The 26,555-nt window shown below is 39.3% G+C and overlaps 1 protein-coding gene across 2 annotated transcripts in view; it reads right to left on the minus strand.

The window, feature by feature from the left end:
* Positions 1-26,555, minus strand: part of LOC124142357 (histone acetyltransferase KAT6B-like) — a 32,920-nt gene continuing 6,365 nt past the window's right edge. Inside the window, exons 2-9 of one of the 2 annotated variants that reach the window (XR_006862174.2) lie at positions 10,830-10,998; positions 8,835-8,947; positions 7,879-7,960; positions 7,633-7,737; positions 7,006-7,105; positions 5,410-5,581; positions 4,250-4,442; positions 1-4,141 (exon numbers count right to left, since the gene is read on the minus strand). Coding sequence is in view for 1 of the 2 variants with exons in the window: in XM_046510781.2 (XP_046366737.1) it covers positions 4,302-4,442; positions 5,410-5,581; positions 7,006-7,105; positions 7,633-7,737; positions 7,879-7,960; positions 8,835-8,947; positions 10,830-10,998 (882 nt within the window). In the remaining variant the exon portion in view is untranslated. Of the gene's footprint in view, positions 4,443-5,409; positions 5,582-7,005; positions 7,106-7,632; positions 7,738-7,878; positions 7,961-8,834; positions 8,948-10,829; positions 10,999-26,555 lie in introns of both variants that reach the window. The other variant, XM_046510781.2, reaches the window with a different exon arrangement.

Here is a 26,555-nt window from a genome sequence, read left to right on the forward strand (position 1 = left end):
TGGATATTGGAGCATGTAATTAGTCAAGCAATTCACATAGCCACGGACCGCCATACACTTTGTACAGCCTATGTGCATAAATACAAAAAACGTCTGTCAAAACAAATGGTATGAAAACACAGACACAACAGTCTCTGGATAACTTAAGTCCAAAACTTTTAAAACAAAACAAAATGAAATATTGGATTAGTATTGGACAATATATTAACACCAGCTTAAACTAAATTTAAGCCAGTTTGTGATATAAGGTAGAGTGTGTACTTAAAAAGACCACCCTTTTATTTGTGTCGGTTCATATATACAGAATCTTCCTGGATTGACACAATTTAATATTATGGCATCTATTATTACAAGAATTATTTCAAATTCAATCTAATAATCATTCGGCCACAGAGCCACCACTTAAATTCGCGGATAATCCATATTTTGGACAAATAATACCAAGATCAGAGGAATATTATGTTGTTGCATAACCCATATCTTGATGAACAAATCCATTCACTAACAATGTACATGTGTTAGGCTAATATAATCAATACTACACCATTCTGCTGCAAGTCATACGCCATATCAACCATGTTTTCTCTCAGTCTAAAATACTTAACACCCCTTAGGCCTTTTGTATATTAATAGATGGCTTACAAAACCAACCAAAATAAAAACCATTTAAATTAGAAAGGAAATAGAATGACTTTTGACAAATATACTTGAGAGGATGATTTCACAATGAGGTGTCCTACAAGGACTGTCTATGCCACAATACTTATTGCTATTTGGGGCATAAACTAAAGGTACTTCTGAAGTGGCAATAGAAAGGATCTCCTCCAGTTTCCCAGCAAATATTTGTTGATGTTTTCAACGATGACAGAATATGCAGAAACTTCAGCTCAAACTGTTGCCCCCACCCCCCCCGGAAAAATAAAATTCTCAAAAAGTCCTTAATTTGGATTTTGGGTTTTTTTTTTACCACCCATATTTTGGGCCATTAATAACTTATATCAACACATGACAAATATAGTTTTTAACTCACTAGACTACTAGAGACACCAGGAATGATTTTATATAAATCTGAACTGCATATGTCAAATATCACAAGGTTATGTTCACACACTAAATTTCATTCTCTGATTTAATTGATCTGCAACCAATCAATGACAATCACCATGTCATACAATCACCATCCCTATATATACATAGTGAAACCTCATTTCAGGTAATCCTGAAAACTCAAATTTCTGATGAGTACTCCGGAAATGCTTATATGCATACAAAATGAAATTATTCCATAATCGGAAAATATGTTTATCCGGAGCATTTCAAAGTAGACACAACTTATGGATAACAATTTCTTTAATATACTATTTAAAAGAAGTTAAGGACTGACATGACAGATTAACCATGGTAATATAAAAGAATTGGATGGTCCTTAACTTCTTTTGAGTAGTTTTAACCATTACAGAGATAACCATTTCTGTATGGATCCTTACACCGTATTTCAGCGAAAACGCTACCGTTTGGATTAACAGGGTTCAACTGTATACATAATTCATCTAAATAGATAGCACAACTCAATGCTGCCCCTAAATAATAACAGCGAAATCAGTTATTTATTTACGGATAATCAAATACGCATGCCATTGTTGACTGCAACCAATGTAAATTTAAACATACAAAAATAAATTCATTGTCAACTGAACAATCTTAGGAATGCCAGACCAGTTTTTGTCTTGAGAGACTGATGAGCTTACCCAGAATTCTACAAATCCAAACTTTGTGAAAACCCGATTGTTAGACTAAAAGTTGCTATGGAACCGACCATTTGATTTTCTGAGAGGGGCTGGACTTGATCGGAAAAAATATACTGTCCCAGAAAATACTGGAACAAAAATAATAATAAATAACTATGCTTCAGATTTAATGGTTTCATTGGCATTTTTAAAGTGTTGAAAAAAGAATGAAATTGTCAACCACAAAAAAAACATTGTTGCAAGAAGGAGTTTTTATATAAAAAATAAATATTTAAGCTCATAGTGTTAAAAACAAACATATCTGGGTTTTCAGTTTTCAGCTATAGCTGAATATCTATCTAGTCTCCATACAAAGACAGCTCCCCCTTCCCATACCAATTGGTCGGTCCCATATAAGCATCAATCAGTAGTAAAATGCATGTTTGATCTTGCAGAATGTATGTCTACTGTGCTACTATGGATCATGAAGTAATCTCATCTCATACAAAATCATACAAAATATAGAGCCCCCTGTCCACTTTTTTTATGAAAATCTAACAAATAATTTACAGTGGCCTTACCTACATTTTTCAACTATTATGGAAATATGGTGAACTGCAGATCCTCAGAATCCACCCCTAGACTGGCTAGTAACAGTCTCTATACCAATCCTCACACTTTCTGAAACTCCTTTCATTGATCAACTGTCGCAAATAGTCACAAGAACCACTCCAAGCTCCATCCCAGCGCGTGACACCTTCGTTACACTCTCGGTAATGCTGCCACCAGTATGGGCACAGCTGTTACAAGAATCTTGAAATTTGCCCTCTAACCCCAAATGTAGTAATGTTTATACTTTTGTTTGTCTATGGGAATGCCATCACAGTGAAGTTTGAAAATGTTTACCACTGACCATATTTCCCAGATGAAGTTAACTTTTTGTTTGTTTGCTCAAATTGATTCGAGATTGCAGACGAACGGAAAATCAACCAACTTTCCCCTCACATTCTTATTATATCAATTACATGAGAGTTGCAATCACAGTAATCAAATTGCCAAACAAAGAAAACAATTTAGCAGGGGTAAGTGTATTCGGCATTACGGCAGTCGTAACTTGTTTGTATATAAAACAGTTGGGTGTGAGTTCAACTCCAAGCATGGTTGCAGCCACCTATCACAGTGGGGAGCTTTCACTGGTGGCAGTGATAGTATAGAGAGCTCCGCAAACGGGCTATCACTGTGAGGAGCTTGGAGCCACTCCAACAACAATGGCGGTCATCCAGTGCAATTTCTTCATTTTCAAAAACATGTTTCATTGATACTTAATACATTTAACTAGCTTGCATAATAACAGGTGACTACTCCACTCATTCTTCGACCTATTATATTTTTATCTTATTTGGACAAAAGAAACCTTTCGAATCATTTCCCAGAAAACATACAAATTCCCTGAAATAAAAACATTTTGACTTCTCCGACCCAAGATAGCTGCTGAGAAGTCAAAAGGCAATCACACACCAACTATAATTGGTTACCACATCCCCGACATGCTTCACAGGTTCACCGTCCCGAGCATGACTTGATTCCGGTGAATGAAGTAAGTACTCCTCCCAAGCCTTCCCTACGTCTTCTGCTTACCTCCACTTGGTCTTGCATCAGAGTGACCAAAGTGTAAGCGTTTCCATTATCTTTCAATATGTATTCAACACCATTCCTGACATTTTCTGTGTATTCGTAATGGGTATTCAAAACAAGATCAAATACCAAGAAGCATCTATTATAAGTGGAATGCAGATGAATGAAGCAAGATTATGCAAATAATCTCCATCGGTGACCATCACTCAGTAAAACCTGAGCACTGCTCCCTTTAATCCTCCTAATACCATAGCACTAACAGTTGTTCAACATACAGTCTGGTCATATCACTATCTTCACTATACACGGCACAAGCACCTGTTCAGTGCATGGCCCCACTGTCCAATGGTCTCTACACAGCACAAACATTCAGTGCATGATCTGACTTTTCCCATGGTCTCTCCACACCGTACAAGCACCTGTTCAGTACAGTCTGATCTCCCATTGTCTGTACACTGTACAGCACCTGTTCAGTACATGGTCAGATCTGCCACGATCTGTACAAGCACCTGTTCAGTACAGTCTGATCTCCCATGGTCTGTACACTGTACAGCACCTGTTCAGTACATGGTTAGATCTCCCACGGTCTGTACAAGCACCTGTTCAGTACAGTCTGATCTCCCATGGTCTGTACACTGTACAGCACCTGTTCAGTACATGGTCAGATCTCCTACGGTCTGTACAAGCACCTGTTCAGTACAGTCTGATCTCCCATGGTCTGTACACTGTACAGCACCTGTTCAGTACATGGTCAGATCTCCCACGGTCTGTACAAGCACCTGTTCAGTACATGGCTTGAATATTCACCCAAGGTCTGTAGACACTATACACAGCCCAAGCACCAGTTAAGTGGATGGTCTTATCGTTTCCCATTGTCTGTACAGCACCTGTTCAGTACAGTCTGATCTCCCACTGTCTATACACAGGACAAGCACCTGCTCAGTGCATGGTCTGATCTTGTCCTGCAGTCTGAAGACACTCAACATGTCGGTAGATCTTGAGGGCGGGTCCTAGCTTGATTGACAGACCTGTTAACACATCGCTCCTCTTCATCAAGAGCAAAGACTTGCCATCAATCTCCTGAAAAACAAGGGAGTGTTATTAGTGTGAGTGAGTGAATGTTGTTTTACACCATCACAAACAGCAACATACCTACTGTATGACGACCCATAAATAACTGAAAATATGTCAGGCCATCAGTTGTTGATAACATAAGCAAGAATCCATGCCAGTTACAAAATTCACACAGTCAGTCAAGTCGACCATTGTGAAAAACCTCATCCTCATTTCAGTCAACTCTTACAACAAGTGAGTGAATGAGTATTGTTTTTCATCACTTTTCGTAATATTCCAGTAATATCACAGTGGGGGACACCAGAAATTGGCTTCACCCATTGTGGGGAATCAAACAGGTGTCTTCGGCGTGAAGAGCGATTTCCTAAACTATTTGGCTACCCGGCTGGACTGGAGTCCTAACCGGGCCTCTATTTCATATTGTTGTACCTTCTACACTGGAATCCCTATGGGTAGAGAATTAGGAAAGAGGGGCTTGCACCAACTTCTATGATCAATAACCCTGAATACTTTATTCCACATCGTAGCAGCTGTGAACAGTATTTAAGTTATAACATGGCATGTCAGCACAAGTACAGAAGAAAGGGAAGGGCAGAACGCGTTCTTATTACCACTTTTTTGAAAACCCAAAGAACAAGTGACGATCAAAACCATCGGCTACTGTCATAGGAAAGGGAATTACTGTCAACAGTGAACCAGTCATAAAAAAATTAAATAAAACTTTAGAAAAAACAACAACAAAAATACCTACAATCTATCAATGTTTATTGAAGGCATATATAACCTTAAACACAAGTAGTTCTGGGGACTGCAATTTCCTCTCATTCCCCAGCATTATAAGAGTAAATCATAGGATCTGTCTCACAATCTTAACTCTTCCGTAATTTCACACAGACTCACATGCTTACAACACTAGTCATAGCGCTGTGCTTGCTTTGTGGACCTGGGCCGAGGGGAGTAACTTTGCCCCTACCTGTTCTCGAAACGCCTCCGCCTGCGCCTCGAAGCCCACGGACATGAAGAAGAGGACCACTTCGTCTATTGTCCAGTCCGAGGCGTCTGGGTACACGCTGTCCACTAAACAGGGCTCCTTCGGGAGGGGCTCTGTGGATTTCTTCACCGGTTTCACCTCCTCCTTAAAATAGCTGAGAAGAAACAAACACTTCACTTGTAAAAGTTTCATTAAAACCAGAGCTGCGTAATGTAAAAAAAAATTGTATTGCAATATATCGCGAAAATTATTTCCACATATTGGGAGCCAAAGTAATTGTTACATTGTAGTTAGTATGGTTTACGCCGCTTTTAGCAATATTCCAGAAATATCGTGGCAGGGAACACCAGAAATGGGCTTCACACATTGTACACGTGGGGAATCGAACCTGGGTTTTGCCGTGACGAGCGAACACTTTAACCACTAGGCTACCCCACCACCCCTGTTACATTGTAATTTCAGTCACATGTTAGAACATTTTTAAACAACATGAAGCATAATGGAGACAAGAAGCTACTTCTGCTATACAGCCAGCTGTGGGTGTGTGGGAGGAGGAAGGACTAGTCTATCTGAACAAGACTGACCTACTTTATATAATTAGCAGTTATCTCCCTTAGACCAGCATATGTAGGTTTCCTTATATATCAGTTTCAGTACAGTACAGGGACATTAACACCGGTATATTCTTAAATTTGAAACAAGAATATTTCCGTCATGAGACCCAGAGTAACGTGTTCATGCTACAATTGCTCCACAGAATAAAGAAAAAACTATGAGACCTCCACAGATGCATGACGACGCCATGGCTACATGAAGCCATACTTGGTGGTGAGTAGAAGTGAAATTGGGTTTAACGTCGCGTCCAAGATTATTGCACTTATATACCGACGTGCATGCACGTGTGTGTGTGTGTGTGGCTGCTTGTACTAGTCCGGACTGATGCCGATTTATAGTGCTAGCTCACTGAGATCCCATGCTGCAGTTTAACATGAATACCCTACTCAGACACAGTATACTGACTCTGAACCGACCAGTCCTTCTTTAGCCCCTGGTATGACGCGGCCGGGGATCATACTTGGAAGAAAGGTATCGCGCATCTAAGTAGTCAAGAAAAGCTCAGGGACTTATCAAAGAATCTGACTATATGACCTTGGCAGACAAATTGGGGAAAAGTGTTCTCACTCTCCTTAATTCAGAAGTATGGAAACTTTAAATTTTAACAAAATATTCAATGCGATTAAGCCTCTCCCTCTGTATTGGGCCTGTTGCCAGTGAACTACAAGCCGGATCTACAAAATCATAACCACCACAACATGAACTGGGAAATATTTCATTCTAATTTGGGAATTTGTATTGACATAGCTGCTGACTTGGGGCCAATTATCAGCCTCTGGCAGGTCCAGAGAAATCCCAGTGAAAAACAGACATCTTGAAGTGAAATAGTGCAAGAATAAAGTATCTAAATTCTCTTCTTTGTCTCTAAGGAAAAATACACTTCTGCTTGCAGGACTTGTGTGAAAATGGATATGATAGCCAAGAATTAAAGACAAATACCATCCCAGAACTGCACTGACGTACCTATGGTTGTCAACCTCCATGTTTTCCACAGGGGAATCGCAGGGCGTATGGAGGAAGGACGGACCAGGCTCTGAGGTACACAACTTGTCTGTTTCAGTGTCTGCAACAGATGACACACTCCCTATAATGAGGCTACATGAGATATCGTTCTATAATAAAGACATCTGCAATCCAGATCCAAAAACAGTTCAACATGCAGAGCCTACTTTCTCAAGCCTGTAGTAATGTGGAAAGAGTCGTGTTTAGGACAGGGACTCCAGGTACTCGGTTACGCTTCTGTAAACAGCATGGTCAGCAATTACCCTATCTCTGATCCTACCGGGTACCCATCTAATGCTGGGGAATGAATGTCATCTCCCTGAGGAGTATACAATCAAAGCTGCCAGATAAATGGTAGGTCATGAAAAACAATATCACTTCCTACCGGGTACCCATCTACTGCTGAGGAATGAATGTCATCTCCCTGAGGAGTATACAATCAAAGCTGCCAGATAAATGCTTGGTCACTAAAAACCATATCACTTCCTATCGGGTACCCATGTACTGCTTGGGAATGAATTATCAACTCCCTGGGGAGTACACAATCGAAGCTGCCAGTAAAGTGCTACTGCTGGGGGAGTAACTCACCTGTTTTAATGGACAGCTCCTTGCTGGCTGCCTTAGCTGCCTCCTGTGAGTCGAGAGCCTCCGCCGACACTCCGTCTGTCTCACACTCCGTGCACACCCACTTGCCTACAAACATGAAGTGTATTTCGTGAACAAACATATCAGCTTTTCTTTTATTTCAACTCATGAGGAAACATTATTTTTTTTGAAAATCGTCCATGTTAAAAAATATATGACTGAAAAATTAGAACTTGTTTGTATCAGTACCTGAGGGTTTTTCTTTGACCTGCGGTTCATGGCAGTTGGTGTGATAGCCCTTGTCACACCCATCACAGAACAACATCAAATCCTGCAACATCACCGTCCAAGTCATTCCATGTGCAACACAGGCCTTAAGGCTAAACTTGTCCATATATGAACTTGCTTTTATAAAAGTTACATTCAATAACAAATTATATGGTATAAGTGGGAAAATAATGTTCTCATCAAGATTAATTTTATCTTCATAAAAGTTGCACTTTTAGTTTTGAACGAGGAAATATTCCAAGTATAACAACCATACACACAGATACACACTCACAACAAGTACACCATCAGACAGACAAACAGACACACAATCAGCCACATGCACAATCAGACATACAGACACACAGCTAAACAGACAATCAGCAACACAGACACAATAAGCAACACCCAAACAGACACATATTTTCAGACACAAAGACACACAGACAAATAGACACACAATCAGCCACCCGATCAGCCACAGCCACACCAACAGACAGACAAACAGACTTACCAAATCCCCACAGACACATCAAGACAACAGACAGGTTGAAGGACTGACAGACTTACCAAATCCCCACAGACAGACACATCAAGACAACAGACTGGTTGAAGGACAGACAGACAGACAGACTTACCAAATCCCCACAGACAGACACATCAAGACAACAGACTGGTTGAAGGACAGACAGACAGACAGACTTACCAAATCCCCACAGACAGACACATCAAGACAACAGACAGGTTGAAGGACAGACAGCCAGCCAGACAGACTTACCAAATCCCCACCGACAGACACATCAAGACAACAGACAGGTTGAAGGACAGACAGACAGACAGACAGACAGACAGACAGACAGACTTACCAAATCCCCACCGACAGACACATCAAGACAACAGACAGGTTGAAGGACAGACAGACAGACACACAGACTTACCGGATCCCCTGCGTCATCACAGATGTAGCAGGTCTTACAGTCAATGCACTGCCAGGGGATCTTGCGTGCCCGCCGAGCCAGCGCCACCGAGTAGTCCATGCATGATGGGTGAGCTGGAAACACAGGATTTCAGAATGAAATTCACTTCTTAAGACCTGTCCTTAGGACTAGTGGAAACCTTATTTCCCTGGTCCTCAGCGTTAATAGCTGGCTATATAGTCCTGCTTGAACAAGACAAAAATGTCCATAATGTTATCATTTTCTGTCAGTTTTATTCAGTTCAAACTAGGAAGCATTGAGAACTGGTTCAGAACCCTCAAATGCTACTGGTCAATAAGGACTACCATAAAAGTGACCTTTCACTTTCACTTTCACTAATTCTCAGCACAATCTAATAGTCTAAGGTTCGTGGACTAGTGGCCAAGTAGACTAGCGTGAATTTCGAAGGCTGCTTCATCAACTATGCTGGTGGAGGGAATCAAACTTGAGCCTTTTGTAGACAAACAAGAGATTCACTACGGGGCCTCAGAGAACGGTTTCATTTGAACAGTCACCAACAGCCTTACACCTCTCACAATGTGGATCACAGCTACGTTACATAGTGACTGTCAAATCTTTGGACAAGATTTACATACATTCACATCGATCTGGTCACACATTCATTTGCACAACTCACAGCTATAATGGCCAACCAATTCTCATAATGAAACACTAGGAATCTGACTTTTGCTCTTCAAATATCTGGAACATTGCTAATTTATCTTCAAACTGCAGTAGAAGTGTCTTGGGTATCAGAATGGGGTTCATACACATGACCTCATTGTCTCAGGTATCAGAATGGGATTCCTACACATGACCTCATTGTCTCGGGTACCAGAATGGGATTCATACACATGACCTCATTGTCTTAGGTACCAGAATGGGGTTCCTACACATGACCTCATTGTCTCGGGGATCAGAATGGGGTTCCTACACATGACCTCATTGTCTCAGGTATCAGAATGGGATTCCTACACATGACCTCATTGTCTCAGGTATCAGAATGGGATTCCTACACATGACCTCATTGTCTCAGGTATCAGAATGGGATTCCTACACATGACCTCATTGTCTCGGGTATCAGAATGGGGTTCCTACACATGACCTCATTGTCTCAGGTATCAGAATGGGATTCCTACACATGACCTCATTGTCTCAGGTATCAGAATGGGATTCATACACATGACCTCATTGTCTCGGGTATCAGAATGGGATTCATACACATGACCTCATTGTCTTAGGTATCAGAATGGGATTCCTACACATGACCTCATTGTCTCAGGTATCAGAATGGGATTCCTACACATGACCTCATTGTCTCAGGTATCAGAATGGGGTTCATACACATGACCTCATTGTCTCGGGTATCAGAATGGGATTCCTACACATGACCTCATTGTCTCAGGTATCAGAATGGGATTCATACACATGACCTCATTGTCTCAGGTACCAGAATGGGGTTCCTAGATCTTACCTCATTGTCTCAGGTATCAGAATGGGGTTCATACACGTGACCCCATTGTCTCGGGTATCAGAATGGGGTTCCTGAATCCTACACATGACCTCATTGTCTCAGGTATCATAATTGGGTTCCTACACGACCTCATTGTCTAAGATATCGTAATTGAGTTAGTACACATGACCTCATTGTCTCAGATATTGTAATGGGAAACCTAGACTCGACCTTATTGTCTCAGATATAAGAATGGGTTCCTAGACCACCACATTAAATAAACTCTTTCATTGATAGACAATTGATATGGATGCACCATCATGTTTGACAGAACGATGTTACCAAGGATATGTTAGAACAAAAGGGAGGTAATTTGAATAGTGTCATCTTGTCGGCCCATTATGATGTAACTCAATAAGCGTACTTTATTGCAGGATCGAGTACAGTCGGTGTATTTAATCTTTTAGCCATTATCCTAGAAAACTACCCAAACACCACCTCACCTTTTGCAATGCAGTCCTTGCATATGAGTAGTTTCTCTGATCGGCCCCTCCGGTTGGAGGCGGCAGTCAGCTGACAGAAGTCACATCGGTTCTCCAGCACTGGCGGGGAGGCGTTGACCGACTCCACCACTTCCTCCTCAGACCCATAACTCTTCCGCACCTTCGGAGGCTGAAAAAGGACAGATTCATCATTCTTTGTTTGGAAATTGATAAAAGCACCAAAACCTTTCCACATTCATAAAAAAATCTGTCACAAGTACAATTGTACAATTCAGACTATATCATGAGCATGTGTTAATGACTCTACCAAATAGTGATGATACCTGGTGTTCACAAACAGGTGAGCATTTTCTGCCCTGCCAGTGGCACCTATCACAAACACATGCAAAGGCAAGTCATATCCCATAACAAATGAGCTATGAAGATCTGTATCTCACATGATCTGATTATCAGTCAACCAGTTATGAAATGAAGCATATATGAAGTTGTAACATGGAGGAGTAAACGTGTGAAATCACATCATAATGATATCGTATGTATGATTTTTGTTTGTTGTTTAACGCCGCACTCAGCAATATTTCAGCCATATGACGGAGGTCTGTAAACAATCGAGTCTGGACCAGACAGTCCAGGGATTTACATCACGAGCATCGATCCACAAAATTGGTTGGTTGGTTTGTTTTTTTACACCGCACTCAGCAATATTCCAGCTATATGATGGCGGTCTGTAAATAATCAAGTCAACTTTTACGGCAAGCATGGGTTGCTGAAGACCTATTCTACCCTGGATCTGCACGGGTTGTATGACTATGTAAGGTAAATATGAGTGTGTGTATGAATGTGTCAAAGTAATATTCAATGTGTTGGCTACTTTGGTATGAGGAAGTGAAATTAGGATAGTAATTCAAAGTAGGTTTATTAGGCAGGCCAAAAACACCATTTAGCTAAATGTTGCTAAATGACATTAGCAACCTGCGACAAATGAGCTGCAGGCTCTGTATCTCACATGACCTTATTGGAACCTACCATCCTGTATGGGTGGCGAGGTGACAACAATGATAGGTGTCAATGTATTCATGTTCTGAGAAAATTGAAAACAAGGCACTTCAATTCATTTAGGATTATTTAGTATATTATCCAGTGGAAGGAGATAAGATCACTGGTATTTGCTCAGTGGGCCAGGATGTTTGCTAAACCTTGGAACCACGTAAACATATACACCAAATCGAACATGGTGTACAATTGTTGTTTATATTGTGAGTGTTGGTGAAGGCTAATCAGTATACAAAATGCAGCACAATACAACATGTGAAATGTTTCATAATGTTTTATTGTATGCTTTTTGTTCTCCAATGCCGTGCTGCACTCAGCAATGTTCCATCTACCATAATTCCTTCATGACATGTACATTTCTTTCAGACACTTTTTACCCCTGTGTTAAATCGTAAAGATAATCACAGGAAGAATTCCACACATAAAACCTAATCCAGGCCCGGCGATTACTCTAGGCCCAGCATTAAATAGGGAAAATATGGTATATGACAGTGGCATTTAAGTAATAGAGTCTGAATTGGATACCCAGTGATTCATCGATGCCTTAATAACAAATTAGTATCTGAAGGATACATGGAGATATGTAATGGAAATGTGTAGCAAAGAAAGTATTGTGATACATACATCCTAACTCCAGTATCCCGATAAGTCTGTCTCACAGTCCCTGAACCATATTATTTGCCCTTCCACCCAGCCCTTACTGTAATCCTATAGCCTTAAATAAAGCAAGTCTAGAATTTCCACAGGTGTCCCAGTCCCTGAACCATATTACCGTATTCGACATAAGGCGCTCACAAAATTAGGAATAGGGGGCTCTTATTAGAATATTATTAAAAGATCGTAAATTTCGTGGTTTATGCTCACAGCCTGAATTGTTTATATACGACAGATATATTTTTCCAGAATTTAATTGCCCATAATTAAGGGTGCATATAACACAAGAGAGCATATTATACACGAATAAATAAGTCTTGTGTACATTGATCAATCGGAAGGCGTGCCAATTGGGATTATTCACTTGCTAATATATTACCAAATATTGCCATGGGCACTTATTACGTCGAATATGGTACTTTCTCTTCTCCCCAGCCCTTACTGTAATACTCTATCCCAAAATGAAGCAAGTCTAGATTTTCAATCAACCTTGTCTCTGTGGCTTCTTTCCAGTATAAATTTAGTTCCTTGTTTTCATTAAAATTATATATTTTCACAGACTAAGTGACACCCCTATTTTAGTTGGGTTATTAGCCCTAGTCTATCAATATAAGTTAGACCTAAAAAGTAATATGAACATCACAGATTTTCCAACAAGATATTATTATTTTTTGGTAACAGTTCAAGACTATTAAAATATGGGACATTTTCTACGCTTTTAAAGATTGACACTTAAACTGAAGGCTTTTCAAGAGGGAACTTAAAATTCAAGGCTTTTTCAAGCCTGTATGAACACTCTTGTTTAACGACAGTGAGGAATCTTCCGGCCATATTGTGATGGCCTGTAAAAAGACTAGTCCAGGAAAAAAGGTGGACAACAGAATGGGCAATGATACATGTTTTGGTGGTGAGATGACAACACTGTAGCCATCCAGTCCTTGTTATTCAGAACTTATGATTTTGTTTGTTTGTTGTTAAACGCCACACTCAGCAATATTCTAGCTATATGACGGTGGTCTGTAAATAATCGAGTCTGGAACAGACAATCCACACAATTGGGATACAATGACAACAACCAAGTTACTGACCCTGACTACCGATGTATATAGCTGCCACATACAACAAGCATAGGTTGCTGGTGACCCATATTCTTACCTAAAATTCCTTACAGATTCAGCCTTTATGTAGTTCTGCTCCAGAATACCCACAGGGGCCGAAAGAATAAACTGTGTTTGCAGGCACGTTGAAAAAGAATTCTTTTGTACCTTCTGCTGCCAAATACATGATGTATACAGTGAATCCCAACAGACTTTGTGTTCTCCAAGCTATAAGTTACCTAACTGGGTGTTTTTTTGTGATAATAAAAGGGAATATAACTGAAAATAATAGCAAACATCACAATCAAAGATAGTGAGTGAATAGGGACGGTCGGGTAGCCTAGTGGTTAAAACCTCGCTCGTCATACCGAAGACCCGGGTTCGATTCCCGACATGGTTACAATGTGTGAAGCCCATTTCGGGTGTCCCCCGCCATATTGCTGGAATATTGCTAGAAGCGGTGTAAAACCATACTCACTCACTCACTAGTGAGTGAATAAACGTTGTGTTATGCTGTAGTCAGCCATATTCCAGCCATGTCATACAGGCTATGACACTACAGAAAGCAATTAAATTAGAAATATCTATATTGTCCAAACTTTTAACCACAAAATGTCCCAGGACTATTACCTTTCCTCAGTGATACTACAGGAGATGAGCGCAAATACAAGCAAAATGTCTTCAAATTAAAATAAACATGGATCATATTTACCTGCTAAAATACATGTCAATGAACTTGAAACTAGTGACAAAAGTCAAATAACATTTCACTTCAATACAAGTTTCCAAGCACTCCATATTGTCAACATAGCGTCAGGAGAGATTCTATCATGTATCAACACTGAGCTTACCATGTGGCCATCAAAACACTTCCTGAATGTTAAACATTGCAATAAACTTCAAAAACTGGTTCAAGGAAAGTCCTGTTAAACTTTCTGACCACATTACCAAGTATTATATCCTTACAGCAGTTACTTCCCTTAGAATAAGTCATCAGGCGATGACTGTTGTTGAACACTATCAGCCTACTGGTGATAATCTGGAATAACTAACTCCAGTTATTATCAAATACTATACATATTTTCTCTATGTTCAAACACACCTAAGCCATGTAAATTTAACAGTGCTACCGTCCTGCTCAAACCTTTAGCCAAACAAGAATTATCACCTTTAAAGCCCTTATCTCTTCGACAAAATGTTAAATTTCTTGTGTGGTCTCTCTTTTAACAATGTCAGTCTCACACTGTCGTTAAAATCAGCTACAGGTAAATCCTAACATCACACAAGTTTTCATTAGTAATTATTTTTTTCATTTGCTCAATCAAAAGATTTCATAATACAAAGTCTCCCCAAATATTTCTTTTGCATCAAACAAACTTGACCTTAATCTCTCAAGTCAAAAGTCAGTCAGTCAGTAAACCTGCTAGCCAAACACAGTAAACTACGGTGATAATGAACTCAAAGGGACCTCTAATTTTAGTTCATTATAACCGTAGTTCGTTATAAGCATATATACAGCAAAAGGACGGGATCAAAACACATTTCCTTATATCCGTCAGTTCGTTATAAACATAGTTTACATTACATGCTTCCCTGTTTATTTGATAATGCTGTATTATGAACACACCATCGGGGTCTTAACTCCGAATAGATTCTGCAAATACCTCATTACAAATGGATACAATTGTTTGTTAAAATGTCTTGTATTCTTCATTACTTTCAGACCACACTTCTCAAACAAACTGCATAAAAGTACCAGCTCTTCATGCATAAGCTTAAAATAGTTTATACATGCAATATCATGATTGACAGAAACGGCCACCCCACTACCCACTCTCTCTCTCAATACTATCCCTCACAACAATATCAACAGAGGTCAACCTTCCCCTCCAAGACACTAATGTATCTTTTTTTAATACAAATTTATTTTACTACTGAATCTCTACTAAACTCTGTACTGAATCTCCACTAAACATTGTACTGAATCTCCACTAAACATTGTACTGTATCTCCACCAAATTCTGTACTGAATCTCCACTAAACTTTGTACTAAAACTCCACTAAATTTTGCACTGAATCTCCAACAAACTCTGTACTGAATCTCAACTTAACATTGTACTGAATCTCCTCTAAACATTGTACTGTATCTCCACTAAACATGGCACTAAATCTTCACTAAACTTTGTACTGAGTCTCCACTAAACTTTGCACTGAATCTCCACAAAACATTGTACTGAATCTCCACTAAACATTGCACTAAATCTCCACTTAACATTGTACTGAATCTCCACTAAACATTGTACTGAATCTCCACTAAACTTTGCACTGAATCTCCACTAAACTCTATACTGAATCTCCACAAAACATTGTACTGAATCTCCACTAAACATTGCACTAAATCTCCACTAAATATTGTACTGAATCTCCACTAAACTTTGCACTGAATCTCCACTAAACTCTATACTGAATCTCCACAAAACATTGTACTGAATCTCCACTAAACATTGTTCTGTATCTCCACTTAATGTTGTACTGAATCTCCACTAAACATTGTACTGAATCTCCACTAACCTTTGCACTGAATCTCCACTAAACTCTATACTGAATCTCCACAAAACATTGTACTGAATCTCCACTAAACATTGTACTGTATCTCCACCAAATTCTGTACTGAATCTCCACTAAACTTTGTACTAAAACTCCACTAAATTTTGCACTGAACCTCCAACAAACTCTGTACTGAATCTCAACTTAACATTGTACTGAATCTCCTCTAAACATTGTACTGTATCTCCACTAAACATGGCACTAAATCTTCACTAAACTTTGTACTGAGTCTCCACTAAACTTTGCACTGAATCTCCACAAAACATTGTACTGAATCTCCACTAAACATTGCACTAAATCTCCACTTAACATTGTACTGAATCTCCACTAAACATTGTACTGAATCTCCACTAAACTTTGCACTGAATCTCCACTAAACTCTATACTGAATCTCCACAAAACATTGTACTGAATCTCCACTAAACTTTGCACTAAATCTCCACTAAACTCTATACTGAATCTCCACAAAACATTGTACTGAATCTCCACTAAACATTGTTCTGTATCTCCACTTAATGTTGTACTGAATCTCCACTAAACATTGTACTGAATCTCCACTAACCTTTGCACTGAATCTCCACTAAACTCTATACTGAATCTCCACAAAACATTGTACTGAATCTCCACTAAACATTGTACTGAATCTCCACTAAACATTGTACTGAATCTCCACCAAACTCTATACTGAATCTCCACAAAACATTGTACTGAATCTCCACTAAACATTGTACTGTATCTCCACTAAACATTGTACTGAATCTCCACTAAACATTGTACTGAATCTCCACTAAACTCTATACTGAATCTCCACAAAACATTGTACTGAATCTCCACTAAACATTGTACTGTATCTCCACTAAACATTGCACTAAATCTCCATTAAACTTGGCACTGAATCTCCACTAAACTTGAATTCGATAAGCAAGCGTCCCCATTCCTAAAACATATCCCAAAAGCACCCATTTGATCTTCAGCCTATGTGAACAGCCTAATTACATCAATACTAGTCCGAGAGCTTACCCTCTTCTTGTGGCACAGAGCATCACAGGGCTTCTGGACTCGCATGTTCACCCAACTCAACAGCACACAACAACATTAAGCTGTACACTACATGCTCTACTTCCTCAATGACAACTGTAGAAGAAATGTTGTGTTGGTCGATCAAGCAAGCAGGAAGGCATTTTACTCCTCAACTTTGAACATCCTGTTTAAATACATTTTTAAGGATCGGCAATAAACGGTCTAAAAGAAGAAAAAACGAGTGAGGCAAAAATATTTGAAATTTGATGGATAAGTTTTTATTGCATAAAGCAAATCCAAAATATTTTCATTTTTTCACCTAAACCTCTTCAGTGTATTCCCACTTTTTAGTAAATAATACTAAATATAGAAATAAATTCCAAAATGACATATTTTTCATATTCTTGTGTATTTTAGTTCAAACTCATATTTCAAGAGTTATTCTTGGCAATGAACCTGGATTTAATCCTGGCATCCCCCTTTGCCCCTGGCTCATGACACACTGACCACAACCGTTTTCCTCACATCGATGAGGTCTGATGCAGCCTTGTGTACATGGTGTAGGTAATAGTGGCACTAATGTGTTGAACAACCCTTCTCTTGTTTCGTTTGGAGAATTCACCTGACCAGAGGGCAATGGGGTAGCCTAGTGGTTAAAGCATGCGCTTGTCTCGCCGAAGTTTGTTTTGTTTGTTTGTTGTTTAACACGGCACTCAGCAATATTCCAGCTATATGACGGCAGTCTGTAAAATAATCAAGTCTGGACCAGACAATTCAGTGATTGACATCATGAGCATCGATCCAGGCAATTGGGATCGATGCCATGTATCAACGAAGTCAGCGAGCCTGACCACCCGATCCCGCTAGTTGCTTCTTATGACAAGCATAGTCGCCTTTTACGGCATGCATGGGTTGCTGAAGACCTATTTTAACCCGGAATTTTTGTCTCGCCGAAGACCCAGGTTCGATTCCCCACATGGGTACAATGTGTGGGGCCCATTTCTGGTGACCCCCACCGTTATATTGCTGGAATATTGATAAAAGCGGTGTAAAACTATACTCACTCATGTCACCAGAGCCAAAATGTCAGACAATCAGAAAATGTATCACCATGGGTCACATTAGAATGTTGTTTGTTTATAAAGTAGTGTAGGGGCGGTCGGGTAGCCTAGTGGTTAAAGCATTCGCTCATCACGCCGATTCCCGACATGGATACAATGTGTGAAGCCCATTTCTGGTGCCCCGCTGTGATAATGCTGGAATATTGCTAAAAGCGGCCTAAAACCACACTCACTCATTCATATAGTAGTGAATTGTATGGAAGTTCATGTTAACTATACAAAAAATAGTCCTATATATCTTTAAGAAGAGATAAGCACTGGATATGATCTTAACTCGGTATTGAAAGGCAACCCACATAAATCTAAAGAAACTAACACAAACATTCTTCAATCTGTGCATGATTTTATCTTGTTTTCAGACAGATTTAAACTACCATAATTTGATTTCTTACTATTTCTTTCCAACACACAGACTATACCATTGTATTCCTGGTCTCTATGGCATGTAGCAAGCTATAACCATGTTATCTGGTGAGTCATTCAAACATGCCCACAAAGCTTGCTTGCTGATCCGGACATGAAAATTCTGATGGAATTATAACTATGTTTAAACCGCCTGTGGTGGTTTTACGTCATGAGAACATCTGACTGAATTTGAAATTAATACACACAAAAGGCCTTTCCTCCAGAAAAAAATAATTTATGTCACAAATTTTCGAATCTAGTCATAACAAGTGTATCTAAGATAAGCTTGCAAAGTTTCATTCATGTAGCTTAAGTTGTTTCTGGGAAAACATGTCCCCCTGCACATACTATGCACAAAGTAAAATAACATGGATCAAGGGCCATAACTGTGTATGCACAAATACTTCTTTTAGAAATACAAAAACATCAAAAGGCACCAATTCAGATGGATTTGATACATATGCAAAATTAATTTATTTGTTTTGCATCGGAAACGAAACGTGATGGACGGACGGACAGCACCCAGTCCTATATCCCCTCCCACTTCATGAGGGGATAATAAGGTTGTCTCCGGTCACAAGACACCTGTCTTGAGAAACCCTATACATCCTGCACGTCACAGAGAATAGCTATAAAATATTTTCCACTAAACCACCTAAAGTTTCAAGCCAAAAAAACCCACAAATACAGAGCAACCCAATTGGTTGTTTTAGATTTGGATTGACCAAACATGCCTTCTGGTTGGCAGTAAACCTGTAAACCATACCTTCATACAAGTGTGGCCTTACATACCGGGTTGTGGAAATTCCATACCCAAACCATCCCTCGTGGTATTTTAGAATGTCGGACAAGTAGATTTCTGCAGTTTATTTTTTGATGATTTAAAATGTGAAATTATCTAAACACCAAAATTGACATAAATACTAGAGGTGTAACGATACGGGAGGGTCGCGATACGATACGTATCGCGATACAGGGGTCGCGATACGATACATATCACGATACAGTGTTTACTGGTACAAGCTAAGCCAAGTTGATGTCTTTCTGCTCTATAAAAGATGTCACAAGTACAGTTGAAGAAGAAATAAGGTGTTTATTTACTGTTATAGCAAATTGTCAGCAATACAGTATGTTTTACTGAAAATACAAACTGGCTGAAAGAAAAAGTTACTCATAACTTTATGCAAAAAATTTAAACATAAACATTAAATACTATTTATCAAGTTTAAACTTGAGAATACATTTCTGGCACAGCTTTATCAGAAAAGTAGGGTCTTGACGGAATTTTGTATCTGGGTTCCAACTGGTAAATCATTTGCTTGAAACCTTCGTTTTCAACAACTGAAAAAGGTCAAAGGTCTTTCACAATAAATTCGGCAATAGATCGGGTTATGGCCTGAGATCTAGCAGTTGTAAATTTCAACTTATTGTCAAAGTTCAGCTTACTTGTTGCTGTCTGACTTCTTCCAGACTGGGATTTTGCGAGATGAACATTCGGGTGACGCCGTTGCATGTGCATCATCAAGTTTGTGGTATTGCCAGAATACTTCACCGCTATTCTACAATGTTTGCATATTACTGCTGTCATACGTTGCTTCAAAACACAAATGTTTCCACACAGCAGCCCGATATATAGCCGGTGGATCTAGCAGTTTCGTCTGCTCTTCATTGGCGGCCATGTTTGTTGTTAACTTGATATTAAGTGCATTGTGGGTAAACGTAATACTAATCTAACTATTTTGTTCTAGATCTACTAACTAATTAACATTTTAGGACCACTTTCATAGTAATGTATCAAAAAAAAAAGAAAATTATAAATATATTTTGTAATTTCATTTCGGAAAAGTGAACAGAAACTATCATCAGTGTTTACAGATTGCGCTGAGAGGCTATTTATAGTAAAGCACGTGGCAGGTGGCACGTTCAGATTGTCTGGTTTTCATTCACTGGACATTCCTTTGAAACTGTTAAACGTATTTCATGTTTAAAAGTAAGTAAAACTGTGTTATGAAAATATCGTATGTATCGCGATACATGCTTTCCAAATTGATGCATCGTATCGTGGGCTGTGCATCGGGATACAATACTGTATCGCCGTATCGTTACACCACTAATAAATACACAAAGGCAGTCTGAATAGAAATGTGATTAGTAAGGCTCCATGTAAAAGGATATATCTAGGATTCCAAAGTAAGAGCCCTTGGCAAGCAAATTGGATTTTTTTTGTTAAGATCACATTTTCATCGAGTTCTTTTAACTTTGTATATTAACATTACATTCAATAACATAAAATCAGGGAGTCTATATATAGAGGGAGTGGTCACTCAGGGATTTCTGCTGGATCTCATGCACAATTTCTGCGCCTGTACAGTTGCATCAGAAGATTTAAATCTGTGGTGACAAACTTACGCTCTCAGGGGATTGTGTATGCTAACTCAGGAAAAGCGATACAAAGTGTCTATTTCACTACAGAAAAGGCAAGTTATATTTTCTGTTTTGTGACATATATAGTAAGTAGTTGTCATGAAACTGCTTTCTCTATATTTGCAGTGATTTGTCATCAAATTCATCCATCTCATAGTTGTGTTGCTTACAATGTGACCAATCATACATATGGCTTTTTGTTCATGAAATTTTTTTTTTTATAACACTTCCCTAAATTCCAAATGTGGAATATTTCTGAAGCATAAGCTCATATTATGGTTGTTCAAAGCTTGTTTTGTTCTTTAAAATATTGTTTCGTGCAACTCTGGTATCCAAAAGATTGCATAGTTTTTTACAAGAGTAGGACATTTCCCAACATGAAAACTTTTCCCCACATTGAACATAAAAATGATATAATTTATATCACAGTTATATATTTACAATCTGACAAACCATAATGATATAACCATTAAAATTCATTCACTTGTCAAGTTCGTTTAAATTTCACAAGCAATAATCTGTGACTGATTTTCTTTGACATAGAATTTCACTCTCCGATGCCATTGTTTCTTCTATACTATTATACCAGCAGATAGCTAAGAGAGGATTTTCAAGATGATTAAAGAATTAAAAACATTGTATTAAGAATTCAGTACCAATTTCCTCTAATTAAAACTGTTAGCTCTGGCACCAATACTCAGCATGCTCACTGGGCATATGTCAACATCACAGTCCCTAATGAGATCCTGTCTGCACGGTTACGCCCGGTGATTAAGATCACAAATCCTATCTACAGTCAGACAACATGGCACTCAATAGTCATTCCCAATATCCTCTTATAATTAGTGGCAAATGTTAGGAGAGCACCTTCTGCACAGATATCCAGAGTCCCACAAAACATCCTCTTATTCATTCTTACAAAAATATAAAAAAATGTAGGGTGTGCGGAATTGTCTGGACCATTTTTTTTACATAGCACTGTGGCTACATCAGCCTATAGCATTACATCTTCCCGAGGCAAGGGAGTTAACTTGCGAACTAGGCTGCAATTATGGAGTTATATTTTGGCTGGACTAACAAGTCTATGCATAGTCCAATCAAAATAGACATCCGGTTGGTAAAGTGAGGTGCAGATTTCTGATGATTGCAGGATTTGCAAAGCATGAGTACTTACAACTCGGCGTCAACAGGTATTTTCCACATCTTTTCATGTTTTTAATCAAGCCTAACATGATTGGATGCACTTTGCAAAATAGGACCTCATATAACAAAAATGATTTTGATTATCAATCAGATTGTCCTTCCTGAGCACCGCCATTTTGTTTAAAACAAATGCAAGTGATACGAGAGGTGGAATCTGATTGGTCAGTAGGGGGCATACAAAAGGGACATAACTCATAATAGCCACTGGTGGTGCTACGATCGAGCCAAGAAATTCCAGCCTAGTTTGGCAAGGGCAGAATTTGGACTTTTACAGTCAGTTAACTCCCTTGCCTCAGGAAGATGATAGCTAAACGTTATTCAGATATTTTTATCAATTTACATTGTTCATATTGATTTTATTCTCTTGGTTCATATTGATATCCGTCTTGAAATGTCTTCTGTTTTCGATGTAGCTAGAATCCACAGAGGCATCATGAGCAGGAAAACATACAGCGATAAAGGGACATGACACTATCGGATTCAATTTCTGCTGTTTTCTCTGGTTCCCGGCGCTATCCCGACTGTGTTTTCATGTATTTTCAAGCAACCACAGAACCAGTGAACAGAGATATTCCCATTTCTCACTATCTCGCACTGAATTGGCAATGAGCGCACTGGAGCATGACCACCGGTCAGCGAGGAACACACTAATTACCGGTTCCACGAAAGATTGTAGATGTGGTGCTAATTAGTGCCCACTCTCTTTTTGTATAGTCTCCCTGATAAGACTAAGCAGTAAAGCATCAAAATTGACTCATCCTCTTTATTGGTCCTGACACTAGTGAAATACAAGTCGACCCGACCAAGCCCTCACATTAGATGAATTTGGAATGTCTTAATTCCAATTTGGGAATTTTTACTGACATTTGCTGCACACTTGGGAGATGTATAAACGTTGCAAACAATGTGCAAACTGTATACATCTGTGTAGCACATCAGTGTTTACGTTTATAACTCCATAAACTCCATAAAAGTCAATTCTTACAAATAAAAATGTCAACAACAATAATTTCAGACTGCTCACTTAATCGATAAAACTGCAGACAACAATCATGCAGTGCAATAATGCAACAAAAGCCCCGCCAATTCTACTATCAGCCAATCAGGAAACAGTACATTGTTTGTGGGCATGGCCTAATTATATTTCAGTTAAAAGAAACACAAACACAAACAAAATTGCCTGGTTAGCCAATGAAATGCCATGGAATCGCCTGCATTTTATTTATGATGCTATACGAACACAAAAGAAGAACTGTAGATGAGGTTTCAGTCAAGTCAAAAGATTGGTTGGTTGGTTTGTTGTTTAACGCCGCACTCAGCAATATTCCAGCTATAGGACGGCGGTCTGTAAATAATTAAGTCAGGACCAGACAATCCAGTGATATACATGGCAACTTTCAGTGTCACTTCTTGTACATGTAACTATTTTTCACACCACGGTCGATCTTATTTCAACTGGGGAAATCTTGATCTACTAGACACACGCTGAGAGATGCACACCATTAACAGATACACGTATTGAGAGAATGCATCCTCTGTGTAAACATTGTGCAGCGTTTGGCAAACCTTGGTTGCTACTGTACACAAACTTAAATGTTTGTTTGTTGTTTAACGCCCCACTCAGCAATATTCCAGCTATATGATGGCGGTCTGTAAATAATCGAGTCTGGACCAGACAATCCAGTGATTGATATCATAAGCATTGATCCACGCATTTTGGATCAATGACATGCATCAGCCAAGTCAGCGAGCCTGACCACCCGATCCCGTTAGTCACTTTTTACGACAAGCATAGTCGCCTTTTACAGCAAGGATTGGTTGCTGAAGACCTATTCTCCCCCGGATCTTTACTGGTCTCAAGTCAAAAGAAGCCTCACAAACACTTACATAATGAATACTAGTTTCTTAACCTGGGAATCCGATGACTTCCTTCAATAAAATGAATTTTAATAATCACAAACTTTGTTATGAAATATCTCGATACAAAATCGTATTGTGTGTGTGCGTTATTTGACAACACCCAGCAATATTCAAGCTGTATGACATGTCAAAGAAAGGTTGCAGCAGACAATTCAAGATTATTTTAAACAATGTTCCATGCCATCAACTGGGTCACCAAGTCTGACCAGCAGATCCATTAAGTCATCTGGAGGTTGAATTTAACCCGCATTCCACACGGGTTCTCCTTGGATATTGCTTGATTGTATGATGTCTAAAGTAAATCTTTATTAAGTTATAACTTAGAACATATAGAGCAATTGAAGTGTTTTATTTTAGGTGTTTTCTGGTTTACTATGAATTATATCTTGCAGAAGTCTCATGACCTTTCCTGTGTGACCTTGGAAAGGTCATACTTATCCAATCGTGAGTGAGAGAGTGAATTGTGTTTTACGCCACTTTGAACAGTATTCAAGTTATATCACATCACATCAGCTTGAAAGCCCCAAGTGATGCAGGTCTGAAACGTTTACCACTTTGGTGAAATCCATGATTAAGTTATGGTGCTGACAAACCTAGTAACATATTGGGGAGAACCGGGATTCGAACCCACGATCATAGGTTTCTGGCATGCCAAAGGGACTCAACTCTGCACAGCATAATGCAGCACCTCAGTCAACTGGTCAATCATTGCCCCGATCATAACAAGTAAAAGAATGTCCACTGTGTGAAATACAGAATTAATACCTCACCATCTGCCTCTTTAGTGTGTGGTAATAATATTACCACACATGTAACTATTGATCAAAGTATGAATGCTCCCAGCTGTCCTTGACCCAATGACAATACATCAATGACAATAGGAAATATATCTCTTGCGCACTATGTTATCGATAATAGTGATCGACACAATAACATGAACAAAACACTGTTAATCATGTTCATAAAATACTGTTTTCCCATTCATTCTTATCCCAGACCCATCTTATGTGAAGAGTGAGTGAGTGAGTGAGTGAGTGAGTGAGTGAGTGAGTGAGTATGGTTTTACGCCGCTTTTAGCAATATTCCACCAATATCACGGCGGGGGACACCAGAAATGGGCTTCACACATTGTACCCATATCGGGAATCGAACCCGGGTCTTTAGCGTGACGAGCGAACGCTTTAGCCACTAGGCTACCTGACCGCCCCTTATGTGAAGAGACACATGATAGTCTATGAGTATCCAGTCAAACTTCATTACTTCCTTCATGCTGTAATCCAAGGAACCTCCTTGCTTCTCAAGAAATATGATATACCTCCGACTTGGCGTATGTTTTAAGCACATATATAGAACAATGCAAGGAAATCAACATTGTATTTGGCCCGTGAAGATCCGGGGTAGAATAGGTCTTCAGCAACCCATGTTTGCCGTAAGAGGCGACTATGCTTGTCGTCGTAAGAGGCGACTAACGGTATTGGGTGGTCAGGCTGACTTGGTTGATGCATGTCATCGATCCCAATTGCGTGGATCGATGCACATGTTGTCGATCACTGGTTTGTCTGGTCCAGGCTCGATTATTTACAGACCACCGTAATATAGCTGGAATATTGATGAGTGAGGCGTTAAACAACAAATAAACAAACAAACAAACAAACAACATTGTATTTGTTTGTTTGTTGATTAACGCCACACTCAGCAATATTCCAGCTGACGGTGGTCTGTAAATAATCAAGTCTGGACTAGACATGAATAATACAATGAGAATTGTTGTACACAACTGAAATACGATACATCCAACTTTCTGAAATGACACAAACAACATTGTATTTGTTTGTTAGTTGATTAACGCCACACTCAGCAATATTCCAGCTGACAGGTCATCCATCTCCCTGAATTGACACTAGTCCTCTTCTATGACCATAATGTGGTTGTCATTATATGTCATAACTTCAGGCCAGTGAATGTTTCAAATAAACTTGCACCCTGGGTACAGGCTCTTATCAATACTATTGCAATAGTCACTCCTGGAGATGGGTATCGGCAGGAACTCCCTATTGCAACAGCCCTCCTGGTTAATTTTCTTTGGCTCCTAAGGGGGGCACGGGTGGCCCAGTCGTCTAAGGCGCCACGATTCGCTGTGCAGAGTTGCATCCCTTGGGCACACCAGAAACCTATGATTGTGGGTTCGAATCCCGGTTCACCCCATTTATGTTTCTAGGTTT

The sequence above is a fragment of the Haliotis rufescens genome, unplaced genomic scaffold (genome assembly GCF_023055435.1).
Source record: "Haliotis rufescens isolate VD_foot unplaced genomic scaffold, xgHalRufe1.0.p SCAF_2, whole genome shotgun sequence".
Classification (NCBI taxonomy): domain Eukaryota; kingdom Metazoa; phylum Mollusca; class Gastropoda; order Lepetellida; family Haliotidae; genus Haliotis; species Haliotis rufescens.